The sequence below is a fragment of the Xiphias gladius genome, chromosome 19, assembly GCF_016859285.1.
Source record: "Xiphias gladius isolate SHS-SW01 ecotype Sanya breed wild chromosome 19, ASM1685928v1, whole genome shotgun sequence".
Lineage (NCBI taxonomy): Eukaryota > Metazoa > Chordata > Actinopteri > Istiophoriformes > Xiphiidae > Xiphias > Xiphias gladius.
This window is the reverse complement of record NC_053418.1, coordinates 20945784-20972443: the sequence shown is the minus strand read 5'-3', so window position 1 is coordinate 20972443 and position 26660 is coordinate 20945784. Positions and strand designations below refer to the sequence as shown.

Genomic DNA, 26660 nt, shown 5'->3' with positions numbered 1-26660 from the left:
AGCAGTTTCCGCATCAATCCTCCTGAAGTACTGTCTCATGCAACGCTGCTGTTTGAAATTTATCTTAAAATTAATCTTAAACACATTGTGCGTCCTTTGCAATAAATTATTAATTTTCGGTGTCATATTAGACCTACAGGCCTTGTTTATTCCTCATCATGATACCAACAGTTAAGGTGAAGCTACTGCATCACAAGTATTGTGCTCATGACTGATGAACTCCAGTGTAAACATTTCAGATATGTGCACTGCGCTACAGAAGTCATGACCTTAAATTCAAGTTTTGTTCTTTGTTTTCTATTTCCATTTGGTATCTGTTGCCACTATGGAAAAAAACACTCACACACACACACACACACACACACACACACACACACACACACACACACACACACGCTTTCTTGTATCTTTCTCAAATACACATTTTTTGCATTATTTCTTTTTTTTTGCCTAAATATATGCACAAATAGATGCACAACATTTCACTGTATTTTTCATACTGTAAGCAGAAATGAAAAAGTTTAATTACCGCACACTAACAGCACTAACAGACCTTCCTCATTTGTCAATTTCAGAATACTGATCATTTTACAAAAGGCTGCAACAACCAGTCAAAAGTGGAGCCAAACTGACCTGAGACAACTGACCAATCTCTGAATGCCACCATTGTTAATTAATATTGATTACCGTACTAGCAGGGTACACAAAGGCTTCATTAGATATTAGATATACCAATCCAAATTCATGGTATTTCTGTAACAATAGGTCTTTGATTCACACAGAGGTAATCAAAAGCAAACTAAATCTCTAGGTGACGACCGTAAATTTAATAAGCTGAAATGGCAGATTTTAATCCACTAATTAACTGACGCTATCTCTGTGATTTGGTTGAAAATTCTCAACCTGAATTGGTTCCCAGCTGACTCGATTTAAAACAACAACCATAAAAGCGCCTGAAATATGCACCAGATGGCAACATACTGTACATGACACCGTGCTAATAGTGAGGCTAAAGCTACTCCTGGGCAAAAAGTCAGCATCCTCACCAGTGATCCATGTAGAGCAAACACAGATCTTGTAAATGCTCTGTACTAGGAGCAACATTGTTCTTGTATTCCAATAAAAACCTGTTCAGATGCTACCTATAGAAAAACAACTTCGGACAAGCAACATAGGCTAGATGTAAAAATAAATCCCATAATGCTTTTTTGCTTTATTTTTATTTTAAAACATTCACTTTTACAATAGGCAAATGAGTACTAACCAACGAGCTTGACAAACCTAACTGTTTCTCAGGTAGTGAGTTTGGCTGGAGTTGCTGGATTCTAAACTTTTCCAAGAGCTGCTAACGTTAGCGTAAACTCTGATATCATATCATCAGAGGCCTGCTCGGCTAATTATGCTCCGTAGCTTTGGAAGTGATGCTAGGTTACTAATGCAGGTAGTAAGCTACTTAGCCAGACATGATAACCATTGCAGCTTCCGTTAGAGCAGACAAACACAATTTTTAATTCATTCCCTACTTTTATGATCCACAAAAAACTCTTGTGGGAACCCTTAATATAACTTCAGGTAGGGTCATTTTTTTTAATAAAGGGGCACTCGTCATTACAGCTTACACACATAAGAGGTAGTCATATCGCCATGGACAAACATGAGTGTATTAATAACTTAAGTCAAAATATCCCCAGGAGAATCATAAACTCCCACCACCTGCTCCTCATCAACATTACAGTAGACCAAACAAGCTTTAAACAGGCAGAGTTCCCTATTTAAGCACCAGTTGTTCTCTGAAAACAGTTAATATGTAAAGTTATGCTCCACAACAGGACATCAGCGCGATCTGCTGTGTGGTCCAATATTTTAATCTCTTTTAATAAAAAGATGACGTCTGCCAAAATCCACAACAGTACTGTGAGCAGGGAAGGTCATTCCCCGTGGGGGCCACATGCTAAAAATGAATGCACTTGTGCTACTGTAAGGCATTTGTGGATGAAAGCATCCACCAAATGGCGTAGATTTCCTGTGAAGGGTCAGCGCAATGTCAGATGATTGTACCAAACATCAGCACTCCACCCAGGCATTCAACTTCTACACAATGCTGAGACATCTACAAATAATGTAGTTCCTCCTTTTTCTATCTGTGTCCTGTTTGCTTTCCTTTTCTTTCCTCTCTTTTTTCTTTTCAGACTTTGTTGAGGATTTTCTGTTATCATCACCTCTACATCATCGCGACTAAGTTGCTGCCAGCCAATGACTGACCTCATTTGCTGCTTCAGGCCCATCGACCCCCTGTGTTTTAGGGTTGGATAAGGTTGCAAGCTTACAGCTTCATGGGTATATAAACAGAACATCGCTATACAGTTAGGTACATAAGTATTTGGACATTGGAATTTTCATAATTGTGCCTCAATACACCTTCACAATGGATTTGAAACAAAGCCATCAAGATGTGATTGAAGTGTAGACTTTCATCTTTAATTCAAGGGATTTAACAAAAATATCATATTAACTCTTTGGGGATTACAGCCATTTTGATACACAGTCCCTCATTTTCAGGGCCTCAAAAGTAATTGAACAATTAACTGACAATCTGTTTCATGGATAGATGTGGCCTGTTCTCTTGTTATTTCATGACATGGGTATCGATGCAAATGAAGGAGGCCATCATTAGGCTGAAAAAGCAAAACAAACCTATCAGACAGATGGCAGAAACCTTAGGAGAAGCCAAATCAACAATTTGGTACATTCTTGAAAAGAAGGAATGAACTGGTGAGCTATGCAACACCAAAAGGCCTGGAAAATCACAGAAGACAACTACAGTGGACGATCGCAGAACTCTTTCAGTGGTGAAGAATAACCCTTCACAACACCTAAACAGGTCAAGAACACTCTTGAGGAGGTAGGTGTATCATTGTCAAAGTGTACAATCAAGAGATGCCGCCATGAATGTAAATACAGAGGGTTTTCCACAAGGTGCAAACCACTGTTAACACTCAAGAAAGAACAGAAACGCCAGATTAGACTTTGCCAAAAAACATCTAAAAAAGCCTGCCCAGTTCCCGAACAAGATTCTTTGGACAGATCAAACCGAGATTAACTTGTATCAGAAGAGCATGTCAAACATGGTGGACGCAGTGTTATTCATGGGCATGTATGGCCGGCAATGGAACTGGGTCACTGGTATTTATTGATGGTGTGACTGCTGATAGAAACTAGCAATATGTATTCTGAAGTGTATAGGTCTATACTATCTGTTCACATTCAGTCAGATTCTGCAAAATTGTTTGGATGGTGTTTCACAGTGCAGATGGATAATGACCCAAAACATACCGCAAAAGCAAAACAAGAGCTTCTCAAGGCAAAGAAAAGGAATATTCTTCAACAGCCAAGTCAGTCACCTGACTTCAACCCAACTGAGCATGTTTTTCACTTCCTGAAGACAAAACTGAGGGCAGAAAGACACATGAACAAGCAGCAACTGGAAGCGGCTCCAGTAAAGGCCTGGCAAAGCATGTCAAGGGAGGAAACTCAGCATTTGGTGATGTCCATGGGTTCCAGAATTCAGGCAGTCATTGACTGCAAAGGATTTTCATCCAAGTACTAAAATAATCCTTTTATTTATAATTATGGTGGTTTCTCCAATTACTTTTGAGCCTCTGAAAATTAGGGACAATGTATAAAAATGACTATAATTCCTAAACGGTTAAAGGAATATATTTTTTAAACCCCCTTGAATTGAAGATCAAAAACTACACTTCAATCACATCTTGATGGCTGTGTTTCAAATCCATTGTGGTGGTGTACAGACGATAAATTAGAAAAATTGTGCCGATGTCTAAATACTCAAGCGTCTATGTATGGCCTCTCGTCATAAAAAATTATCCAGTAATTCAATTAAAAAAAGCAAAGATTAGAGCAAACTATAGTGAAAAAAAAGTTTGTGTTTTTTGTCTGCTTTCTTATTCTGTTATTCATCCCAACCCGTTCCAGGCGTCTCAACCCCCCAGGTTGGGAACCACTGCTACAGATGACCAGATGTTCTGCACAGTAAGTGAAGATGTTGTTTTATTAAAGGGCCTCATTTTGCCACATATAGCATATTTATCATTGCTAATGAAACCTTTAATGTCATTCTTCACTGTGCGTGAAAAAAGAGAGTTAGGGTGTGGGAAAGTTGGTGGAAATGAAAACATCCAAACTGCTCTTACCAGTACCCCTGTCGGCATATTTAATTTTTAACTAATTTAGGATTTATTGCAGGAAGGAATATGAGTATCAACATAGGCCTGTTGGGTGCACAGACCTGAACATCCATACACAAACACATCCAACCGCTCTCAAAAACATGTTTTTTTTTTTACATCTCTGATGTCTGTGGGCTAAAAAAAAAAATATATATATATATATATATATACAAACCTGAATCAGTTCAAAAGAGTTCAAGTTCTGTTTTGAATTGTTGGTGGCCGTCAGCTGTTGTATATCTGCTCACTGAAGGGGAAATATTTTGGCTGGATGTAACAAAATAGGTCTGGTGGGGGTGGTGTTTACAAAAGGACTGTAAATATCAACATAAAAGGAAGCACTGCGGTATTAAAATCATTGTATGAAGCAGCAGGAGAAAACCTCCACTTACATGTGTTTTGTTTAATGTCCAGATCAGTAACTCCTGGATTCCTGTTTAACAACACTGGGCTACTAAAAGTTTGAATATGCTTGTAAATGTTGCGCATAAACCCTCATCCTTACTCCTTCATCTATTTTTTTCTCTATTAGCACAGTCCTTACTTTCTCATGGTCCGTCACTTACACATCAGTACAAATATGCACTGCGCTGTGGGTACGCTGCACACAGGAACTTGCCAGTCTAATTTGTTCCATGCGGGCAGTGTGGTCGCCGCCCTTTATTTATGTTTCTGCTTAGCAGCTCTGACATCATGAAGGCATGTCAAGTGAAGCAAAAATAAGGTCAGAGAGGGAACGACATCCGTCTGGCTCGACACCAGGGGGTTACCGGCATCCCAAACATCTGTGTGTGTTTGTGTGCACACAGTATTTCCACTGTGACCTCTCTCTAGTAATGTCCTCGTGCTCAGTTTAACCGACTCGGGCAGTCCTGCAGGCCCCATCTATCCACGCATTCAAAAATGTCTCTGCCTAGCTGTGAGGTTATATTCATAAAGTGTTGACACACAAAAGAATCCCAGCTATTAACCAGTTTGTACCTCTCTTTCACACACAAAGACACACACACACACACACACACACACACACACACACACACACACACACACACACACACACGCTCTCTGAGGTGTCAAACACCTCCACTTACATTGTAACTCCAGCTGTGCAGCCAGCTCTTCTGTGGAAAACCAGCTGAAACCACATCCTGAAACCCATTCTTTTCATCTGGCATATATGTCACAACATCTACAGAGTGATGTGAATATGTGCTATTCTCTACACTTACACTGCAAAAAGTTAGAAAGATGTTGTTACATTTCTTTGACTCTTCGCACTCATCTCCCCCCGACCTAAAATTTCATCCTTGTTGACAAACAACTGATTATCTCTTTCTTGTTATCCAACTCTCGCTCATCCTCACATCATCTCCTTTGTCAGATTTGTTTAATGTCGGCCTCGTAGTTGAGTCATACTGTGGTGGTCAGTGAGGTACCAACACAGTGAAGCCAACCAGCACCAGAGTATCATGCAAACGCCTTTGTTCTCTCAAAGTCTCCCTCTTCCTTCTCTCCCACAGTGTCCAGCTGTTCAATACTGTTACTTTATTTGCATGAGATCTGCAGGTTATGGCAGGTGTTCTTATGTATGCAAAGCATGAGTTGTAAATAGACAACAAGCAGATTATCACGCAAAGAAGAGAAGTTTGCATTGGTGCTCTCAATAAAACATCCTCTTCCGGCTTTGCAGGGCTCTGCAGTATATGCTTTTGCTTTATCAGAAAAACATCTAGATGACATAGTACTAGATATCCACCTCTTGCAAACAAAGACAGAAGAGGAGCTGCTTTGAAATAAATCACCATTCCCGATTTTGCTTTTTGTCGGTTGTCCTGTCCTGTGTAAATTTTAGCATGTTACTAGGTGTACAGCATAAGAAAAGATGTAGCGATACAAGTAAAGATGGAAGACAAATTAACTAATCACCAATATATATTATATTTTATCAGATTACATTCGTACAAGCGAATGCAGTCCAGCCAACAGCACTACAATAAATCCTACACAAGGTTCACTTTTTGGTAACACTTATCAAACTCTACAGCAAATTTTAAGGCTTTATTTACCAGTGGCATTGTCGTCCAATTTATCTCTACATGCTAATAATTGTTATTGAAAGGAGGACTTGTTAAGGTAAGCGCTCAGGTTTAGTTTAAATGTAGCAAGTGTGTTTGTGTGTGTGGTCTGTGTGCCACAGGAAGCTGGGGAAACGCTGCCCAGACCTGAGCAGAAGGGAGGACTATAGCAGGAAGACACTCTTTGTTGCCCTGTTCCACCATGATGTCATGTCGGTCCCTCTGTCCAGCCGCCTTATTACCATCCTGAACGAGCCTCTCTGTCCACGTATTTCTCATTATCGCAATAATAGCTCGACGATCTGGCTGTAACATCTGCTAATGTGCGCAAAGCAAACATCTGTGACGTACACCTTTTATCTGGCAACACTCGACTATTCTTTTGGCTGCTGCGGGGGTCACATGTTAAACCACTTAATGAGGGGTCATAAACTCAAAATCAGTCATAGACAATAAAAGGGAGATCTTATCAGCAGTATTGATGCTAGCATAAAGCTGTGTATGGCGTTGACAATAACACTTGAATCTAACTTGACCTTAACAATACAGCTGCATTCAGCATAAAAGCTAAATGTGTTCAAGATTGATTGAGACATATTTTCAGTGTGTAGCATATTGCCCACAGCTTCATTCGCACAAAGCTTCAAGAAAACGGATATACAACTGCGACTATTTTCCTGTATTTATGTCCTTGTAAACATTACTGCTATAAATAGCCACCAGCCCAAGGGCAGGAGCAATGTGTTAATACAGTATTAGGTGGTCAAACCGGTCCATGACCTCAGAGCTGGTGAGCTGTGACAGTAGTCGCTGAAGTGACTGTGTCTGTGAGTGTGTATGTTCATAAGTGAATGTGCAGGAAGATACTTGGTGTGAAAACTTGCATGCAGGGGCAGAAATCTCACAAAAGCAGCAGAAGGCAGGGTACATTTCCTGTCTGGGAAGAGTTAGGTGCCACAAGTTTCCTGTTCTATAAATATCTAAAATACGGAATGTGAGGGGCGAAAAACATTCGATAGACTGAAATTATATAACCCACCAGGCTGTCCGATCAAAGCACCGGGGCACGGTGATTAATACATGGTGTTTGCTCATCCATAAAAATCCAGGAGGACAGTGCATAGTCCACATGAAGCTAGCCATAATGGGACGCTCCTACGCTCTGACAAGGTGCTAGTGTGTTTGTTCACCTCCATAAATGTTTTGGTAGGGTGAATATTATGGCAACGTAATCTTACATCTTCATGAGGGATGATTTTATTTCTTCTCATTCAGAGTGGAACTCTGCAGTTACATCACAAGAGAGCAAACATGGAGGGAAGTGCTTCCAGTGAAAACAAGACTTATCAAACTGATGGAACACATTGTGCATGTGGATAGATGTTATTGAACATAGGTGTGTGTGTGTGCGCGTGTGTATCACTCATAGGAACGGCACAAAAAACCATCCTGGAAACAGAGCTAGAGTGATTACATTGGCCTTCTAAAACTGTCTTTATCCTCTCAGGCTTGTTCTCCATTTCCTTTTTGTCTTCACAGACGCGCACACATTCTCGTCATGAAGATGTTTGTTCCGCGTCTTGCTCCTATGTTGACATTCCATGTTCTTTTGTTCCTGTTATAGCAACATCCCTCGAAAGAAAAAAAAAAAAGGTACCGGAGAGTGTGTTGTGGCCTTAACTGAGCTGAGAGAAATCTGCCATCTCACCTTTTACCTCTTTTATCTGGTTATCGTTTGTCTTTTTTCCCTGTTGTGGAAAACTCAGAGGAAGCCTTAAGGAAGAATAGTTTGAGATGTATTATGTTTTTACAATATTAGATTTCATAAACTGCCTTATTTTTCTTTCAGAAAGTATTGTGAAGAATCCTAAGGTGGCACATGTGGGACTATAGCTACATACATAGAAATGACTATTTCCTTCTCCTCAAAACATAAACAAGGTGATAAGATCCCTCAGGTTTTATTTACCTGCCGTTGTTTAACTTTGGAGAAATTACACAGCTTCATGTAACTGCAATCTCTATAATGACCTTGCTGTGCGCGCATCAGCCTGTTTGCATGGAGGTGTACAAAATGAAAAAGTGCATAGTCTAGCTATCCCCTCACGCAGCAGGAGACAGGGAGGAAGCTTCAAAAGTTTCAGTATTGATTATTCCCTGATTAACGCACATCAAATATTCATTGGATGTTCCATTTAACAGATATGGCAGCAGTGCAGACCACAGGAAGAACATTAAAACACAATAAAATGCTACATAAGTAATGACCTGTATGTCTGACAAGGTGAAAAAAAGATATCAGTTTCGCTGCTCAGTGCATTCTTGTAGTACTTTAGTGACAAGCTGCTAAAAATTCACATTTTTCTGCATCTACTTTCCTTCAGCCGGCCTTGTCTACTTCTACTTTAGATAATTAACTCCTATATTTCCCAGAATTCCACTCGACAGCCCCCGGAGAACAGGCGTGAACTTGTTGCATCCAGCTGAGTTACATATACTGTATGTGTGGGTAGAGACAGCAATAACAATAGAGATAGTAAGAGCCAGAGAGCTGAATTTTTCCACTCAAGAAAAGATGAGTCACACTCCTACTCATAGCGAGCCTTGTGGTATATTGTTGATGGAGAAATTGGTATCTCTGCTTCTTCTTTGCTTCATATCGCTGTATATAACTGCTGGTAGAAGATGGGGAGCTGAAAAAAAGCCCCTTGCTCTTGAATTCTGAAGTATTCCCATAAAAAAAACCCCTGACTTTAACTGTTGATGCAGTTTCAACTGAAACCACACTATCTCAGCACGGGGTTGTCCAGTAGCCTAATGGTTAAGGTGCATAACCAAATAACCGCAACAAACTCGGTTTGATACCAGGCCAGGGGCCCTTTGTTGCATGTCCGCCCTTGAGTCTTGTTGCTTTCTAGACTGTCAAATACAGGCAAAATCTCAGGAATCATCTGTATATAAATATACATACATATACATATACATATGTACACAGTATTTCAGTTTTATTTCAGGGGATTTAACAGAAAATACCCCATTAACAGTTTAAGAATTACAGCCATTTTTATACGTTGTCCCTCAAGAGGTTCAAAGGTAATTGGACCAACTAACATAAGGATTATATTTAATACTTGGATGAAAATCCTTTGCAGTCAATGACTGCCTGAAGTTTGGAAACCATGGACATCACCAAATGCTGAAGCTGCTTCCAGTTGCTGCGTGTTCATGTGTCTTTCTGCCCTCAGTTTTGTCTTCAGGAAGTGAAAAACATGCTCAGTTGGGATGAAGTCAGGTGACTGACTTGGCTGTTGAAGAATATTCCTTTTCTTTGCCTTGAGAAGCTCTTGTTTTGCTTTCGCAGTATGTTTTGGGTCATTATCCATCTGCACTGTGAAGCACCGTCCAAACAATTTTGCAGAATCTGACTGAATGTGAGCAGTCACGACATCAATAAACACCACTGACCCAGTTCCATTGCCAGCCATACATGCTCATGAATAACACTGCGTCCACCATGTTTGACATGCTCGTCTGATACAAGTTAATCTCGGTTTGATCTGTCCAAAGAATCTTGTTCGGGAACTGGGCAGGCTTTTTTAGATGTTTTCTGGCAAAGTCTAATCTGGCGTTTCTGTTCTTTCTTGAGTGTTAACAGTGGTTTGCACCTTGTGGTAAACCCTCTGTATTTACATTCATGGCGGCATCTCTTGATTGTACACTTTGACAATGATATGCTTACCTGCTCAAAAGTGTTCTTGACCTGACTAGATTTTGTAAAGGGGTTTTTCTTCACCAGGGAAAGTATTCTGCGATCGTCCACTTTAGTTGTCTCCCATGGTCTTCCAGGCCTTTTGGTGTTGCATAGCTCACCAGTTCATTCCTTCTTTTCAAGAATGTACCAATTGTTGATTTGGCTTCTCCTAAGGTTTCTGCCATCTGTCTGATAGGTTTGTTTTGCTTTTTCAGCCTAATGATGGCCTCCTTCATTTGCATCGATACCCATGTCATGAAATAACAAGAGAACAGGCCACATCTATCCATGAAACAGATTGTCAGTCAATTGTTCAATTACTTTTGAGGCTCTGAAAATGAGGGACTGTTTATCAAAATGGCTGTAATCCCCAAAGTGTTAATGCGATATTTTTTGTTAAACTTCTTGAATTTAAGCTGAAAGTCTACACTTCAATCACATCTTTCAGAATCATTGTGGTGTCGTACAGAGGCACAATTACGAAAATTGCGTAACTGTCCAAACACTTATGGTCCTAACAGTAATTGTTAGGTGTGTGTGTGTGTGCGTGTGTGTATATATATATATACACACACACACACCTAACAATTACTGTCACACACAACACACATCGAGCTAGATGAAAATTCCATGGATCACTGAAATTGTTATCGTTAATCCTGTGGGAAACACAACTTACTTGGCAATCCAATAGTTGTCTAGACATTTCACTCAAAACTACAAATATCTACGTGCTGGTGGCGCTACAGCACAGCCCAAGTGAGGTAATAATATAATAATAATAATAATAATCTTTATTTATTGATATATGGCTTCATCCTATGGGGACCATGAACATCTGTACCAAATTTCAAGCACATCCATTTCATAACTGAAACATTTTAGTCTGGACCAAAGTGTTGAACACAATTTTATTTGTTGGGCCACTGACCTAATATTACCACTATGTCCAGTAACCCTGAAGTGCTCCTGAAGCATGCATGCCAGAGGTGAAAACATAAAAGAAAAAGAAAAAAAAAACACACACACACACACACACACACACACACACACACACACACACACACACACACACACACACACACACACACAGTTATTGCTTTAACAATCAAAGTGAAACACCTCTGAGAGAAGTGATAAATATGAGATGTGTAAGAGTGGGTCACGAACAGCCCTGCAGCTACTTGCAATAGACTTTCTTCACAAGTGTTCTTTTCTTGTCCCTTGCTTCTTTCCCATCAAAAGATCCCCAGGATGAAACAAAAGGGTGGTTTCCTTCACGTGTATTTTACTCTCCCCTTCATTAACGCTCTCTAAAAAAAAAATTTAAAAAAATTGATGGCATTATGTCATGGCTCCGTCCTTTCAGAGGGGTCCTGAGGGAGGAGCACTCCAGGCAAGTTTTTTTGTTTGTGTGGGAATGGGAGAGAAAGTTTGTGTGTGGCAGCAAAGTGTCTCCTGTATATTATTCAAATTGACATTACTATTATCTGACAGGAGCAGGATCAGACAGAACAACAAAAGCCTGTGTTGTGTGTTTGATAGTTGAGGTCGCAGAATCGAACAGGCTACCCAGTTCATTTCACTGAAATTCTGTCAGTTGTATTGACAACAGCTGCCCTGGCTTGCCGAGACTTGCTGTGGCATCACATGAGGAAGCAACACCGCTACGCCCCCACCCCTCTGCAGCAGGGAGCTCGAAGCCACTACGCACATTCAGAGCCCACACACATCGCATGTGCAGACAATACCTCATGTTTGTTATCTTATGTTATCTTGTCTCATGCATAGCTTTTTGTATTGACTAATCAGCTGGTCTGTAATGTTTGTATTAATCAAAATATCCTCTTGAAAGTGCAATGGGCCGAAAAAAATGATAGGATTGGTTTTTAAACACAACAGAATCCAATCATCCAAAGCATAAATTTATAGACTGTCAAACAAGGTCCTTTATTCACTTGACTTGCGGTACGTACCTACAATATCCAGGACAACAGCCCAACTGAGGAAGCCAGCATGCAGCAGGGTGGAATTCAGTCTAGTAGCCCAGACTAAATACCCTAGCTCTGTTACTGAAGTTCAAGAAAGGCATCTGGATGCAGCAATGCAGTTTTTCCCCCTAACTCTCATTCACTCCAATAGCCGATGACATTTGCTTGCCTGGCCAGGAGTCTATGACTGCTGCCAGCAAGAGTTGTGAATGGGGAGGCAAGCAGAGGCGCGCGCACACACACACACACACACACACACACACACACACACACACACACACACACACACACACACACACACAATAACCTCAGGGTCTACTGCACTGATGTTGCTCTCGTCATAGCGGCTGAGTTCAGGTTACATTTAAACAAAGGAATTCACGCCCAGCCCCCTCAACTGCTAATGCACACATAAATCTACAGTATACCCTGGTATTAAACCTGCACACTCAGTCTACCTACAGATGGGTAACACATTAAAGGAAAAACCTACTTGAATGAGTGGAGAAACATAACGAATGCAGATGCTTCCACACAGGTCCACTGCATGGTACAATTAACCAGTTAACATCTAATCATGCTCTGTGGCATGTAGAAAAAAGCTGAGCAGGCCCAGTTGATTGTGATTTTGTATCACGATGGCAAGAGGAAAAGATCAAAGTGACTTTGAAAGAGGGTTCATTGTTGGGGCAAAGACGGCAGGTGCTTCAGTCACAAATACTGCTCAGCTGGCTGGTGTCTCAATAGGAACAATGACTAAAGACACATCTGCATTTAGATCTATGGGAAAGACGTCAGAAAACAGGGTCGGAAATTGTAGTCGACAGCGCACATTGGATGACCGTGATGCTTGTGCATTAGAGATATTATAGTATAGTTGCAGTGCATAAACCCCCCATTACAAAGATGAATGCACATTGGAGAGTTCACAGGTGCAAAAACCGTAGTCACCGGTCTACAGAGATGTGGAAAAAAGTCATATGGTCAAATGATTCATGCATGTGTGGGTTACACCAAGAGAACGGTACAGCCCTGAATGCTTGACCCCTACTGGGGATCCGGTGGCTCTGTTATGCTGTGGGGGGCATTTTGTTGGCATGGTTTGGCTCCACTTGTCCCCTTAGAAGGAAGGGTCACCGCAAATCAATACAAAGTTGCTCTGAGTGATCACCTTTATCCTGTGATGAAACCTTTCTATCCTGATAAAAGAGGTCTCTTTCAGGATGACAGTGCCCTCGTCCATAGAGCATGAGGGTTCACTGAATGGATTAATGAGTATGAAAATGATTTGAATCATATGCTATGGCCTTTGCAGTCACCAGATCTAAACCCAATTGAACACCTATGGGAGATTTTGGACCAACGTGTTAGACAGCGCTCTCCACCACCATCATCAAAACACCAAATGAGGGAATATCTTTTGTTAGAATGGTGTTCATCCCTCCAGCAGAGTTCCAGAGACTTGTAGTATCAATGTCAAGGCATATTGAAGCTGTTCTGGTGGCTCATGGTGGCTCAACACCTTACTAAGACACAGACATTGTTGGCTTTTTCTTTAATTTGTCACCCAGCTGTATTTGTCAGCTAACATTAAGAAGCGACATCCAAACAGTTGTCCCTGAAACAAACAGCCATGTCAGGTCTGAATAACTTTGCAGAACTTCTTCTTGATCTGCCAGGGACCCATCACTGTCCTCGGCTAACAAAGTTCACAGAGACAGCAGAGCTTTTCAGATAAGCACACCAACATTTCCTGCTGCTCTGGTTAACAATACTGTAGCTGTCAGATGATACTCAGATGATCACGCTGGAGATTGGGGTGTTTCATTTCACTTGATACTCATCATCCATAAAGTATCTTCCACAGAGACCGGAGAGGGGCTCAACAGGAAGATGAAGCTCAGATGGCAGTGGCCCACTCAGTTATGTTATGTAACAATCAATTTGATTAAATAGATTATGGGTTGCATCTGACTGATGGTGTATAATACCATTTGGTTTTATGTAAGATAGCCGTTACTTCACGAGATGGTTCAGTATGGTCAGAGCTGCCTCTTTTTTCTATGGAAATCAAAATGTGTTATATTTCCCATTCTGTGATAATAATGAAGCAGCATATTTATCGTAAATCCTCTTTGATCCATAAGTTTTAACCAAATTCTAGCTGTTTTAACCACCCACCTCTAAGTTTGCGTAATCAATGACTAGTGTTCACAGGACCTTGGCTGTAAAACCCAAACTCCTGGCTTGGGGATATCAATTATTTCTACGCTTCGCTGCCACTCGCGCTGTTTTACTGATTTGGGAGGTGTGAGGACACTGGCATAAACAAGGCAAAGATTGCAGTGTAAACTGGGCCTTCCTGTCGTGCATCCCTGGTAGCATTTGGACAGAAGATACATGCTTCTCGATTCGGCTGTGGCCCGAGATGCACTTGCATAAACAAACAGGAATAAACACTCTGTTTGCTCCATTCACATTCTCTCACTGTTGCTGGTATGTGGCCTATAAGGAGCCACAGTGTATACTGTACTCTGTCATTTTTAAAAGTGAGAAGCAGAGGAGTTACCACCAGCGTGCGAGGGATCTGCACAGCCTTTGGCACTGAGCCTTGTAAAATAAAACCTTTAAAGATTCAGGCAGTTAAAGGACACGACCAATAACACAGTCACAACAACCTGCGACATATTTCAATGTGCACACTGCAACAAATCTTAACTCAACGGTTGAATCAGTCTTCCACGGCTGCATTTGCAGGGCCATTGATCAAGCTGCTGAGAAAGTCGTGCTTCAGCTATTAACTCAAAGACCCATCTCATCCCTTAATGGGAAATTGTGAAAGGCCTTTTTCTCTCCCACACACAGTCAGGGCAGGGACTGGATGAGCACCAATGGAGCAGCTGGGACAAGCAAGATCTGTCATGGGTCATTAACTGCTCTTATTAATTCATGAAGCTTAATTCACCCAACCCAGTCGTGCTCTGCTCCCATGAAACAAATGTCCAGTCTGACGCACAGGCGAATGCATCCTTCCTAAGAGTTTTGACAGCATGTCGGCTTCCTGCTTCACTTTATTATTCCATTAATTCCCATGAAACTCTCTCCGCCCTCCCTACGGACTCCGTATGTCATCATTGTGGGATAAATGGAAGGAGCTGTCAGAGGCGCAAAGTCTTCTCCTGTGTCACCCTGCAACTCAACAGACTGTTGCCACATGAAACCACATGCTGCATGCATCGAAACTTGTGTATGCAGTTATTAGAGGGTGTGCATGTTTGACACACCAAAACAATGAGTCACTTAAACCTTAGAGTACTGCTCGTAAAAGATTAGAGAATTTATCCAGAAAGGATTTAAGTATGCAGCCCAGAGCTCCAAGGATTTATAATGCTGGTTCCCAATAAAGGTTTGGGGACCTCCAGAGGTCAAGTGGGGTCGTAGTACATTTAGGAAAAACTTTTTTCCTTTTTAGTTAAAATTAGTCGGCAGTACCTTATTTATAGAAGGAAATAAAGTGACTATTTTTGTCATAATTCATCTTCCCCTGGATAGTTTACAGTTATCTAACTAAAATATTTCCTTATATGGTCCTGGGAAGACATCTAATGGTTTTTCAACCCAGTTCATTTAAAATATGGGAAAACTCTGCTTTACATGACAGTTGCAGTTGCATTTTTTTAATGCATTACCAAACTGCTTACAATCCTTAAACTTGAAATATAAGTGGCTGTATAACCTGCAGTGAATGATTCCCATTCATGGGAGACAATCATGGAGTCAGACTGCATGATGTTTACCTGCAGGCCTTCCCCATGCCCTCTGCATGACCCTGCCTTCCTCAAAAAGACCGATTAATGACACTATGTACCCTCTTATTTCAGACTTTGGCGTCAAAATGCAGGATCTGACCTTCTCAGACATTTACCCGCGTATACACTGATAATCAGTCTCTCCCTGTGCAGGCCCCATACATAGATTTCAACGACAGTCACGTCATCAGATCGCCGTTCAAATGCCAGCCAGCCTACACTCATTTATTCCCTAGAAAAGGACTTATTCCCTGCTTCTGCGTGTGCCTCAGCATGTATAATATTGCGAAAGAACGCACTCGTTTGCACAGACAGCGAAAGCGGATGTGGGGGAAGAGCCCCCCCCCATATGTGGGAAAACGCATAAGAGCTGTCAAAATCAGAAAGAAAATAATCACTGAGACTAATCTCTAAAACTGATCACATGACGACCCTTATTCAAGGGAAGTGTTGATGTTGTCTGTATTGTCGCACAAGACTTTTTTTTCTCCGTTGTATCTGTAGGATTTACCTGCTGTAGTGAGCCGTACAGTCCGCAGGCTACCTAGTGCCGTCATCATTACGGTTCTTCCCACCTTTTCTGCATATTGAGCGCAAAATGTGGCACAGCCAGGCCTATTTACTATTTGCACTTATCTCCTTTATGTGTCAACTTACCCTCTCTCGCTTTCAGCAATACAGTGTTGGCTACTATGTTCTCCAGCTCCATCAAAAAAAAAAAAAAAAAAAAAAAAAAAAAAAAATCCTAAAAGCAGAGGTTTTCGGTACACAAGCGTCTGCAGCGAAAACAGCGTCCTTCAGCTTGTATGCTGTGTATTTTCTTCACTCCTCGTCGGTATCCGAGCAGATTTCGCTCATATCAAAGTCGTAACGGATAAAACAGGATGTCATAGATTTGCTTGCAATGTAAACTGGGCATGGTTCTTGTTGTGGGCTGGAAGTGCAGCGCTGCATTTCTACTCCAGTCCCCCCAAAACCATTCCATGCGGAATCTGGGTGCGGAATCTCTCCGATGCAGAAAATAATTCAGTTGGAGGCACCGATGTATGCAAACCGAGTCCTTTCAGTGGATTCTTTACAGCGGTACACCAGAATACTACCAGCTTTACATTACAACAGCAGGGGTTGGCTGAGCGCACCGGAGAGGACATCAGCGCGCCCCCCTCCTCCGTTGGTGCGTAATCAAAAAGGGCTGGGCCTGTCTGTCACAGCTGCGTCAAGCCAGAGACAGAAACAACTCCACCAGAAGTTAAGCCAATTTGGCAGCAAAATAAAACTTCCAGTACTACTTGTTTGTTTTTCTGACTCTGCCCGAAGGATGCGCCACATTGTAAAAAAAAAAAAACAAGCATAGATATTAAAATTCAGCTTTGCTGTGTCCTCTCACCGAAGCTGTTACTACTCAACATATGAGTAAAGCAGTCATGGTCCTCCTACACAGGTGTATCCACAGGTGTGAGCCCCTGTAACACCTCTCTCACACAGTATATTCCCAGATATAAATGCATGTCTGCAGAAACTCCGGTTGTAAAGCCACGTACATGCACAGTCTCTTTCTTCCTCTTGGTAGAAAGTCCACGTCTCTATTGCAGTGACACAAATGAGGGTAAAACTGGCAGCTTTAAAACTGTAGAGGTGGATATTGAGGCAAAGTCGCCCTCTGGTGGGCGAATTTCGAACTACACAATAGAACTGTAGTAAGACTAACGTTAAGGACACGCTGCATTAAGCAGCAATGCCTCTTGGCCTAATCCGACTGTCTTTGTGCAGTTACCGGACAAACCAATATAAGATTTCTGGTTGTAGATTAGTCAGTAGACACTATTTTCAAAAATCGTATTGCGCTGTAATCACTCCATGAGCATTTGCAAATGGTATAAAACGAAGATTGTTAGATTCAGCTGCAAGAGTGCAGATAGACATTTACAGCCTACACTGATAGATACAGTATGGTTAAGATACACTCTTTGGTTTACAGCTCCCAGTAACACCCCCCAACCTCAAACTTCCTCCCAGCTCACTGATGTTGCTGCGTGTTGGGGCTGCTACTAATGATATTCTTCAATATCGGCTAATCTGTCAATTATTTTCTCAATTAATCAATAAATTGTTTCGTCAATTAAACGTCATACAATATTAAAGAATGCCTTTTTTAAATTTACTAAAGTCTAAGGTGGCATCCTCGGATTTATTAGACAGACAGTCCAAAAACCGAAGATTTTCGAATTACCATCATATGACAGAGAAATCCCCACATTTAAGAAGCCGGAACCAGAGAAATGTCTAGCTTTTTGCTTGAAAAGTGACTGAAGTGATTGTCTCAATAGTTGCAGATTCATTTTCTGCCAATCGACTAATTGTTGCAGCTCTGAGAATTTGTATCTCTACAAATCCAGATGTGTCACTGGGGCTAAATTCAGTTCAGTATGTATGCCTGATCCTCGTTAGCAGCACTTAAGAAAGTGGGACTCTCTGAGATCCAGAAATGCCTCCATGCACTGTTTTTTGATCATTATTATTATTACAACTGGTTTGATTATAGCTTGTTCATTTTCTATAGAGTCTTTAAATGGCTGAATAAAATCATCCACTCAAAATGTACACAGTACACAGTAACTTCATTTGTATTAGAATGAACCCTTGGCATGATAAGGTTCCCTAAAAAGGAAAAAGACTGCATTTTTATATGTGTAGTCAAGGGTACAACCAGTTAATCAAGACTTTCCTACAATCCTTGACATGTATGACCCCAGTCCTACATATCCAGCACTGGTTTCCTTAAGTGTTGTATTTTGAAGTTTGACCGGAAATACTTCTTTTACAACTGTACATCACTTGACATCTGTCCGAAAACTGTTTTTTTTTTTTTTTTTTTTTTTGCCTGCAGGCTGCTGATCAGTGTTCACAGTTTGAAAAAAAAACAAAAAAAACCCACATACATCTCATCTCGGTGGACAGCCAATTTACGTGGTACCACGACGAGTCGTTCGAGAGGTCACACCAGCAGGGAAAGGCCCGAACGCCGCCGCCCTCCCTACTGTTGCGGCCAGTGTAGAGGGCGCACTGAGGCGGCCACAGTGCACAGCGGCTGTTTTACATTAACTCTCGGTGTCCGTCCAAGCGATTAACAGGCTTGTCATTGACTGATGAAAGCAGATAGGATCGATTTCTCCGGCAAGGCTCTTATCTCTATAATACAGCACATGAGGCTGTCTGATGCACTGATATGCCGCCTGCCTAGACTGCGTTGCCCAAATGAATGATGTCCTTTCCAAAGAGGCTGCAAAATACAAATGCACGATCAGTCTCACGTTGGATGCAGCATTGCAGAATGCAACGTGGTCTTCGTGCTGTGACCGTGGCGCTATCGCACGGGACCGGAAGGTCACTGGCTGCTATGGGCCCAAAATTTACCCAAATACTTCAGCATTTTAATGCCTTAATAGTAATGCATTCAATACAACAGAGTGAGGAAAATCAAATGGGCAACATGGTCAGAGAATGTGAGGACAATTTGTTTCCAAGCAGGCTTTCGATAAAGAAAAACTAAACTCTTTAATGGAGCACAGCAAGTAGTTTTTGTCAATAACATCTCCAAATAAAACAACTAACCATATCATGATTAGAAAGTGCCGCTGTAAAATAACTGCTAAATTTCCAACATAGTGATCTTAAGACACACATGAATTCATCGTTTTGCCACCATGATCTGCAAAACCGAGAGCATCTTTTTTTTTTTTTTTCCCCTCCAACTAATTCAAATGAAATTCATACAGTACAAATACAATGAATAGGCCCAGCGTGATGGAGCCATGTACCCATAAAAACGACACTGTCATGCTCTCTGAAACTCAAACTCATCAGAAAAACTTATCAGTCCCATACAAACTGAGAAAGAGGCTCATGGAAAATGAAGGCGGTGTTAGTATTCATCTAAGTTATCGGCTTTGGGGATGGAAAGGCCTCGGTCCTTCAGGACCTGCATTTTGACTTTCTCCGTCTCCTGCTTGGCTTGCTGCTGCAACCGTTGCTCCTCCAGAATCTCTTCAATGGAAACTTGCTGTAGGACTGTGTCGCAGGGCTTATCCACGTCCTATGGAGACAGAGACCATATTGCATCTGTTAAAGGCTTGTAACAAACTTACAACGTATTATGTACATTAAGACACAGTTTAAATCCACTTGAATGTGTGTGGTACACCCAGTGAGCTACTATCAGCCGTTTTGTGCTTTACTGGTCGATCAGCTGTGTTTAGTTTTCGCTGTTTATGACACAGTAGAGGCAATAGTAGCGACTCAAGTGTTCTAGCCTGTTTAAACACCAAACTGTTCAGTTTTCACTCCCATGAAAGCTTCCGATTAAGGCTTAGCACACAGACCTCCTAAACATACAGTGTCCAAGTAGTTTCCTGTTGATACAGGACTTGCCAATGTTGGCCAGATCATCCAATATCTCACTAGATTCAGTGGGGTCCAAAAGTCTGAGACCACTTTCCCGTTCAAGTCCATCGGAAAGCGGACCGTTTAAGCGGCTAAGGAGGACTAGAAACATTTATTAACTAAGTTTCTATTTTGTATGTTTAGCATTTTACAGTACTTTAGGATGGGAGACGGATTCATACATTTTCAAAGTTTACAGCTCATATATACATATATATATATGAGTTTTCCTAATTGATTCTAGTCATAAACTGCAGCCAAAAGAGCAGATATATCAGACAACAGCAGATGTGTTGTGTTGTGTTCTCATTTAGTTTGTAGCCTAGTAACTTATAGGCATGAAAAATAAAAATAAAAAAGGCTAACTCAAGTAAATAAGCTTTGTTCATAAGCAATGTGTCCAACTGTTTTCTCCCCATTAACCTATTAAGCATATTAAAATGAGTAGAAGACAAAACGAGGAAGTTCCCACTTACTATCTCTCCCAGCAGGACCACATTCTCTCCTCTCACAATGAATATTCCTCTGGGGATGTCGCCAAATTTTTTCCCCACGTGGATACGCTCGACTGTCTGATGAAAAACTAAATTGGCTGCGGGACAAGAGAAACAGCTTGGAGTAATGCAGCGAATTTTCACACAGAACAACACGTTCCGGGCGAGACCAAAGTGGTCGCATGGTGGGATTCGTATGCACGTTCGAAACGAGCCTTTGAAGGAATTAGCTGAAAATGTCTGGACTTGGTGTTTTGCACCTTACATGAGTAGAGACAAGTGGGAGGTAATGAAATGAGTTGTACCAAACTGATCGATGCTTCTGAGGTAACCGATCAGTGTTCTGCCATCTCGTAGCAGCACCAGGTGCTTCTCTGCAGGACACAACCAGCACATTCATGTTCAGTTAACAGTATTAAACGGATACATATGATCCAGTTTGTGTCAGGCACGATGCCACATCTTGAAACGACTTTTCACTAAATAATCTATTTCTCTCTCTCTCTCTCAACACCCTCTTCCCCAACTTACTGTCGATGTCGTCTATGAGGCTTGCCGTCCCTGGTACGTAGTTCATCTTGGGCTACTGTTTATTTACTTCGTGTATCTTCACGTAACGTTAAGCCATGAATATTTCAAAATATGTTTCTCTCAAGAAGAGCACAGGAAGCGTCTTTATACATGCCTGGGATAAACTTCCTGTAGACGTTTAACTCTTTCAGCGCTGTATTCCATTTAAGTTTCTGATCATAAACTTTGTCGGACTGGTGCTTTAAGAATACGTCTTTAAATACATGTTACACCAATGATGGATATTTTTTGCACGTTAAAGTATTGATTATTATTGGAAAAATTTGATATTTGATGACGTTTTTCCTTTTGGCTAACAGCGTCTACTGACTCACATGCGACACCAAAGATCGTACACGTACGAGAGCCAGTGCGAGCTTCGGGAACAATCCAACTATTTGTTTGTGTAGCCATACGTTATCCGAATTGATTTCAATTTTTCGTCCTAATACACCCAAACACTACACCTTCCACATAGTTTTAATTTTTTGTCAATACAGTGTGAACAAAAATGACCGCAGAACCTGGAACCCGCTCACTCCCTAAAGACATTCGCGCTGCCAGAAAAGCGCGGCGGAGTGAGAGCTCTGTAGTTTGACTTGTGCCCCCCGTTAAAGAGACAGGAACGGTTTGCCCGAGCGGCGTCATTCAATCATTTCCTGGTTCCAACCAAGCGATCTGGACTTTCTATAGAGAAAACATCTAACGTTGTTGTTAACAGTCTGGAGCGACTGGCGGCTCAGATACGTGACGTTAGGTTTGTTAAAGGGTTGTTTTTTGCTATGGCAGATGACAGGACAGCTGCCAGGGAACGCGCTTAGCTGATGCATCATCATCAGACGCAGCCAGACCTGAAGTCTGGCTGGCCCTCGACTTGTAACTCGGGAAATAATAACAGGAACTGGAATAGCACTATGGTAAGTAAGTGGATAGAGCTCAGACAAGTCCCCGGGGTTTGTTTGCTGTCTTTGTGTGCGGTCAATTGTCAAACAGAAGACAGGTGTCTGTGCAGACACACATTATTACCCAGCTAGCTTGCGTACAGCTCCGTCCATGCTAGCTGGACGGCTAACGGAGCTAGCTGGCATTATGTAATAGTTACCGTTGCCCTGCTAGTTCAGCTGTTGCCCGAGTTTGTCACGTTTATCTTGACGTGACGACACCGCTAATGGTAGGACAAGTATCACGGTTGTGTCAAAACATACAGGACATGTTTTAGCGACAGCATCATTTCTCAGATATTCACCATGGCCTCCTTCTGGTTCGCTCTACAGTGTTGATCTTCTTTGGATAAAACTGGTTCAGCAAGTAATGAATGAATCAGTACCACTGTTTACTCAATTGTATTTCCTGGGATAAGCCGTTGGAAGCATGTGGGTTACAGTTTCCTGTGTGTTAGCTTGTACCAATCACGGCTCAGATTATAAATACTGTTATTTAAGGAGAGAGATGTGCTCTTTAAATAACTCTCCTTTGTGATATTTTGTGTTCGCAGGACGCTCCTCAGTATACAGGCTACCCTTCACACTACTGGTATCCTCAGTCTCATTCCACAGGACACTATGCAAACACCTATCCCTCGGGATCAGATGTTCAGCCACAGTACAATCCACAGGTACAGCTCATGATGCAACATAACCTGGCACTCTAAATCCGAGGGTTTAGGAGTAAATCTAGTCATTAGCTTAAGTCTCTTAAGTGCTTTCAGCTTTCCCTCACATTCCATACCAGTTAGCCACCGTGTTACATCACTGATGTGTTTAAATTTACACAGAGACAATATAATCTCTTATCATTAATTCCCCCTCTTGTGCTTTTTTTCTTTTAGGTAATGCCTGGAGGTTATCCAAATGGCCATGGTGTCTACAGCCCAGCACAGAGTCAATATTCAACAAGTGGTTTTCACCCATCCAACCCTTTCTACTGTGCTGACCCTCAGAGACCGGCTCCAGGTCCTTATCCTAACCAGGGCTGTCCAGCGGAGCAGAGCAGTGGGCCGTCTGGCCAGCCACACTCTCAACACCAACATCATCACTATCCTGGCCAACACTGTCAAGGGGTGAGTTCATTTAAACACACACTTTAGTCAAATGTAGCAAAAAGTATTTGCCAAATGTAACATTAAATTTGATTCTCTCTGACTGTGCATATTATATAGACTGATAGTTGCTTTTGGTCCTTTTCTCTGAACCAAAGTTACTTTTACACCCAAAGGAAACTGAATATTTTTGGAAATACTACATATACCTGTCCCGCCTATGCTCTCAGGCTCCTGGATATCCTCCTGGACCGTACCCTCACTATAGTGAAGGTGGTCATGCAATGCCTCCAAACCCCCCATACCCCACTGGCCAGTCTCTCCATCCCAGTCCTCAAGCCGAAGGGTGGGCACACTCGAGTGGGTATGCACCCTCACAGCAACAATGGCAGCCAGGCCAGCAGCCTCCACAAAACCACTATGGAAATCCTGTCCGTCCACCACATCCCCCAGCATGGCCAGGGACGGGAACTGGCGCTCCGCCACCTTATCAACCCAAGGTAAGAATGTGCAGCTTTTTCAATTGTTTTTTTGGTTTTGTTCATTAAGTGAGGTAAATAGAAAAAGAGGCTGATGTAAAACAGATTTTAACACAGAATATTACAACCTCAGGAGACGAACTAAGAAAATGGCATTGATACATTTAGATAAAGTACAATTACACATTCCGCTTTTTTTGATCGGAATATTTTTCAGCTATAAATATGAGGACAAATGTCTGGTCTGGGTTCACAACATCTGATCTTGCTGGGAATGCTATCAGATGCTCAAAATAAAAATAACATTTGCATTATTTTTGTGAATCTGAATTTTGTACTTTTTGTACTGAATTTTTGTATTAAGTACTTAGGAGACGTGAAACCCATGAGAGCTTTTTTTCAGGTCAATTAGGGACAAACCAAAACACCAAGTTTCACCACAGTATAGACATAGATTATTTGAATAAATCTATAAAATTTAAAAATGCTGTCCTTATATGTTAAAGAGATTAAGGATTATCAAATATCTTAAGCACAATCTTTTCTTTTGTGTCCCTTTAGGACCAACAGCACCAACGTGCCCCACAAGTGGGACCTAAACCCAGGCCAACCCCATCCCCAAATCCCCTCAACGGAAAGCCTGCAGAAATAAGTTCACCTCCCCAAATGTACAACAAAACCAGGAGAGGTGAGCCTAATCCTTCACAAGGTGAGCCCCCGCCGTCTGCCCCGGCCCAAGCTCCAGGCCAGGCTGGACTTCAGCACCTGAGCGATAACCCCGGCCTTGCCAAGGTCCAGCAGGTCATGGCCAGAGTGCTACTGCTTCAGGAAGATGTTGATGAGTTTGTTGGCAAAAAGTCAGACAAGAGTTACTGGTGTCTGGAGGAACTGCTGACCAAAGAGCTGCTGGAGCTGGACTCTGTAGAGACTCAGGGACAAGAGAATGTCCGGCAAGCCCGAAAGGAGGCTGTACAGAGGATCCAAGCCATTCTGGACCAGCTGGAGAAGAAAGCCTTCTGAACTGGACTTATTTATTGGTTTGCGGGTCACTAAGTCTTGCTGTTTTCTTCTTCCAGATGTTCCATGGACACGGGGGGTCTAGTCTTGTTCTTCGGAGCTGTGTTATGTTTAGGTTTTTGTTTTTTTCCAGCCACCATGATAAAAAAATTCCTGAATTAAATGGCATGGACCCAATAACAAGAGCAAACATTGCTACATGGAATCAACCTTTTAATGCCTAATAGTGCTGGTATGAGTGACATGGGGGTAGTAGAAGTGCAGACTGATGTTTGTACATATCTTAAGACTTTCAGCCTCAGTGAGTGACTGTGCTGGCTACACAAACCTGACACTTTCACTCAGCTTATCTTTTATGTCATGCCTTTGCCAGCATAATGCATGGCAGAGTCACTGGAGGATGGATTTATTTCAGGCCCCTTTGCAACTGTTGTCTCTAACCTGTGATACAGATTCAGATTATCGTCATGCTGTCCCTCAGGATTGTGGGTCGGTTTTAGTCTGATCCTACTTCTAACAACACATGCACTTCCTTAGCTGTCTATTATTACGTTTTACAGACCATTTGCATGATCATGGTATTGTCCTCACCCCCAATAAGGTCCATGGAGTTATTTGCCCGTACTTACCTCTTAATTTCTCATCAGGAATAGTTGCAATGCTTTCCTTTTCAATCGTGCTACCAGCCCTACATGCACTGTAATGTCAGATAAGCAGTCAGTATAGTCATGACATCTCTGAGCTCATTATTGGACCTAGAGTGTAGCAGATCAGTTAAAACCCCCTAAAGATTACTGTCCCCATTACTCCATCTTTTGGATGAAACTGCTTCCTAAGTGCGGACCTAGAATCAGACCTACATATGAATGACATGTATTTCATGACAGGAACTACTGTTGTTACAGATACATATGGAAATGGTAAAAAATTACTTGAAAAGCTGTTAAATTGTGTTCTTTATCTTCCTTTTTGAACACTTTGAATATACATTAGACTAAGCAAGTGAATTGTATTTTCAGAAGTAGTTCAATCAGTTGCTGTAAAGGATAAAGGAAAGGACATACTTAAAATTTTCAGTAATGTTTTGTGCTTAAGGACAATGTTGGTCACAGCAATTTGATCATATGTTTAGTTTGGTCTTGTTTCCGTTTTTCTCTAGCACCAATATCCTCGTTACATCAAATCCACCACAATCCATTTCCACCACAATCCATTTCCACCACAATCCATTTTCTTGTAAGTCTTTTTTTTCCCCAATCATTCTTGATGTGTTGATTTAGAAAAATAAGAGTGCCATATTTCAGGGGGTGTTTTTATATAATTAGAAAAAATAATAAAATAAGATCACAAGCTTTGCATGGAAAAAAAAAAACATCTCTCATATGTGTTCATTTTTCCCGTGTTGTTTAGTTTCTGTTTAGATGGAGCGTAACTGTACAGTTTCAGATGTAATGCATGTTTCCAACACAAGATGGGAGTCTGCCTGATAAATATTGAAGTAATCACAAGTGAGAAAAAACAGAAGTAATTAAATGTCAGTATATTTTTTAACCTGTGATCAAATGAATTTTATCACTTTGTTAAATTGTAGTCAAATACAAATACAGTTAACTGAGTAAAATTCTCTAAGGTGAAATATTTAGCTTTCTGTGGATAGTAGCTCCAGATAAACAAGCATATTTATTTCTTAAAGAGAAGTAAAGACACCTTCTATTATAAAAATCCAATAATGAGAAATTGCTTGGGGTT

At 41.4% G+C, this 26660-nt stretch overlaps 3 protein-coding genes across 3 annotated transcripts in view; 1 reads left to right on the top strand and 2 right to left on the bottom strand.

Annotated features, from left to right (window-relative positions):
• The window catches only part of grk5l (G protein-coupled receptor kinase 5 like), a 28237-nt gene extending 11639 nt beyond the window's left edge, over nt 1-16598 (bottom strand). Inside the window, exon 1 of the mRNA XM_040156065.1 lies at nt 16531-16598. Coding sequence (XP_040011999.1) covers nt 16531-16582 — 52 coding nt within the window. The 5' untranslated portion in view covers nt 16583-16598. The remainder of the gene's footprint in view (nt 1-16530) is intronic.
• A 2974-nt stretch (nt 16599-19572) lies between these two features.
• lsm1 (LSM1, U6 small nuclear RNA associated) lies at nt 19573-21519 on the bottom strand. The gene is made up of 4 exons (XM_040155053.1): nt 21339-21519; nt 21113-21181; nt 20790-20905; nt 19573-19966 (listed from the first exon to the last, which is right to left on the bottom strand). Exons 1-4 carry the CDS (start codon nt 21382-21384, stop codon nt 19796-19798), a joined length of 402 nt encoding a protein of 133 aa, XP_040010987.1. The 5' UTR covers nt 21385-21519; the 3' UTR covers nt 19573-19795.
• Nucleotides 21520-21967: 448 nt separating this feature from the next.
• Nucleotides 21968-26648, top strand: bag4 (BCL2 associated athanogene 4). Its single transcript, XM_040155051.1, has 5 exons — nt 21968-22294; nt 22873-22992; nt 23206-23436; nt 23646-23915; nt 24456-26648. The coding sequence occupies exons 1-5, from the start codon at nt 22202-22204 to the stop codon at nt 24912-24914; spliced, it is 1173 nt and encodes a 390-aa protein (XP_040010985.1). The 5' UTR covers nt 21968-22201; the 3' UTR covers nt 24915-26648.
• The last annotated feature ends 12 nt before the right edge of the window (nt 26649-26660 follow it).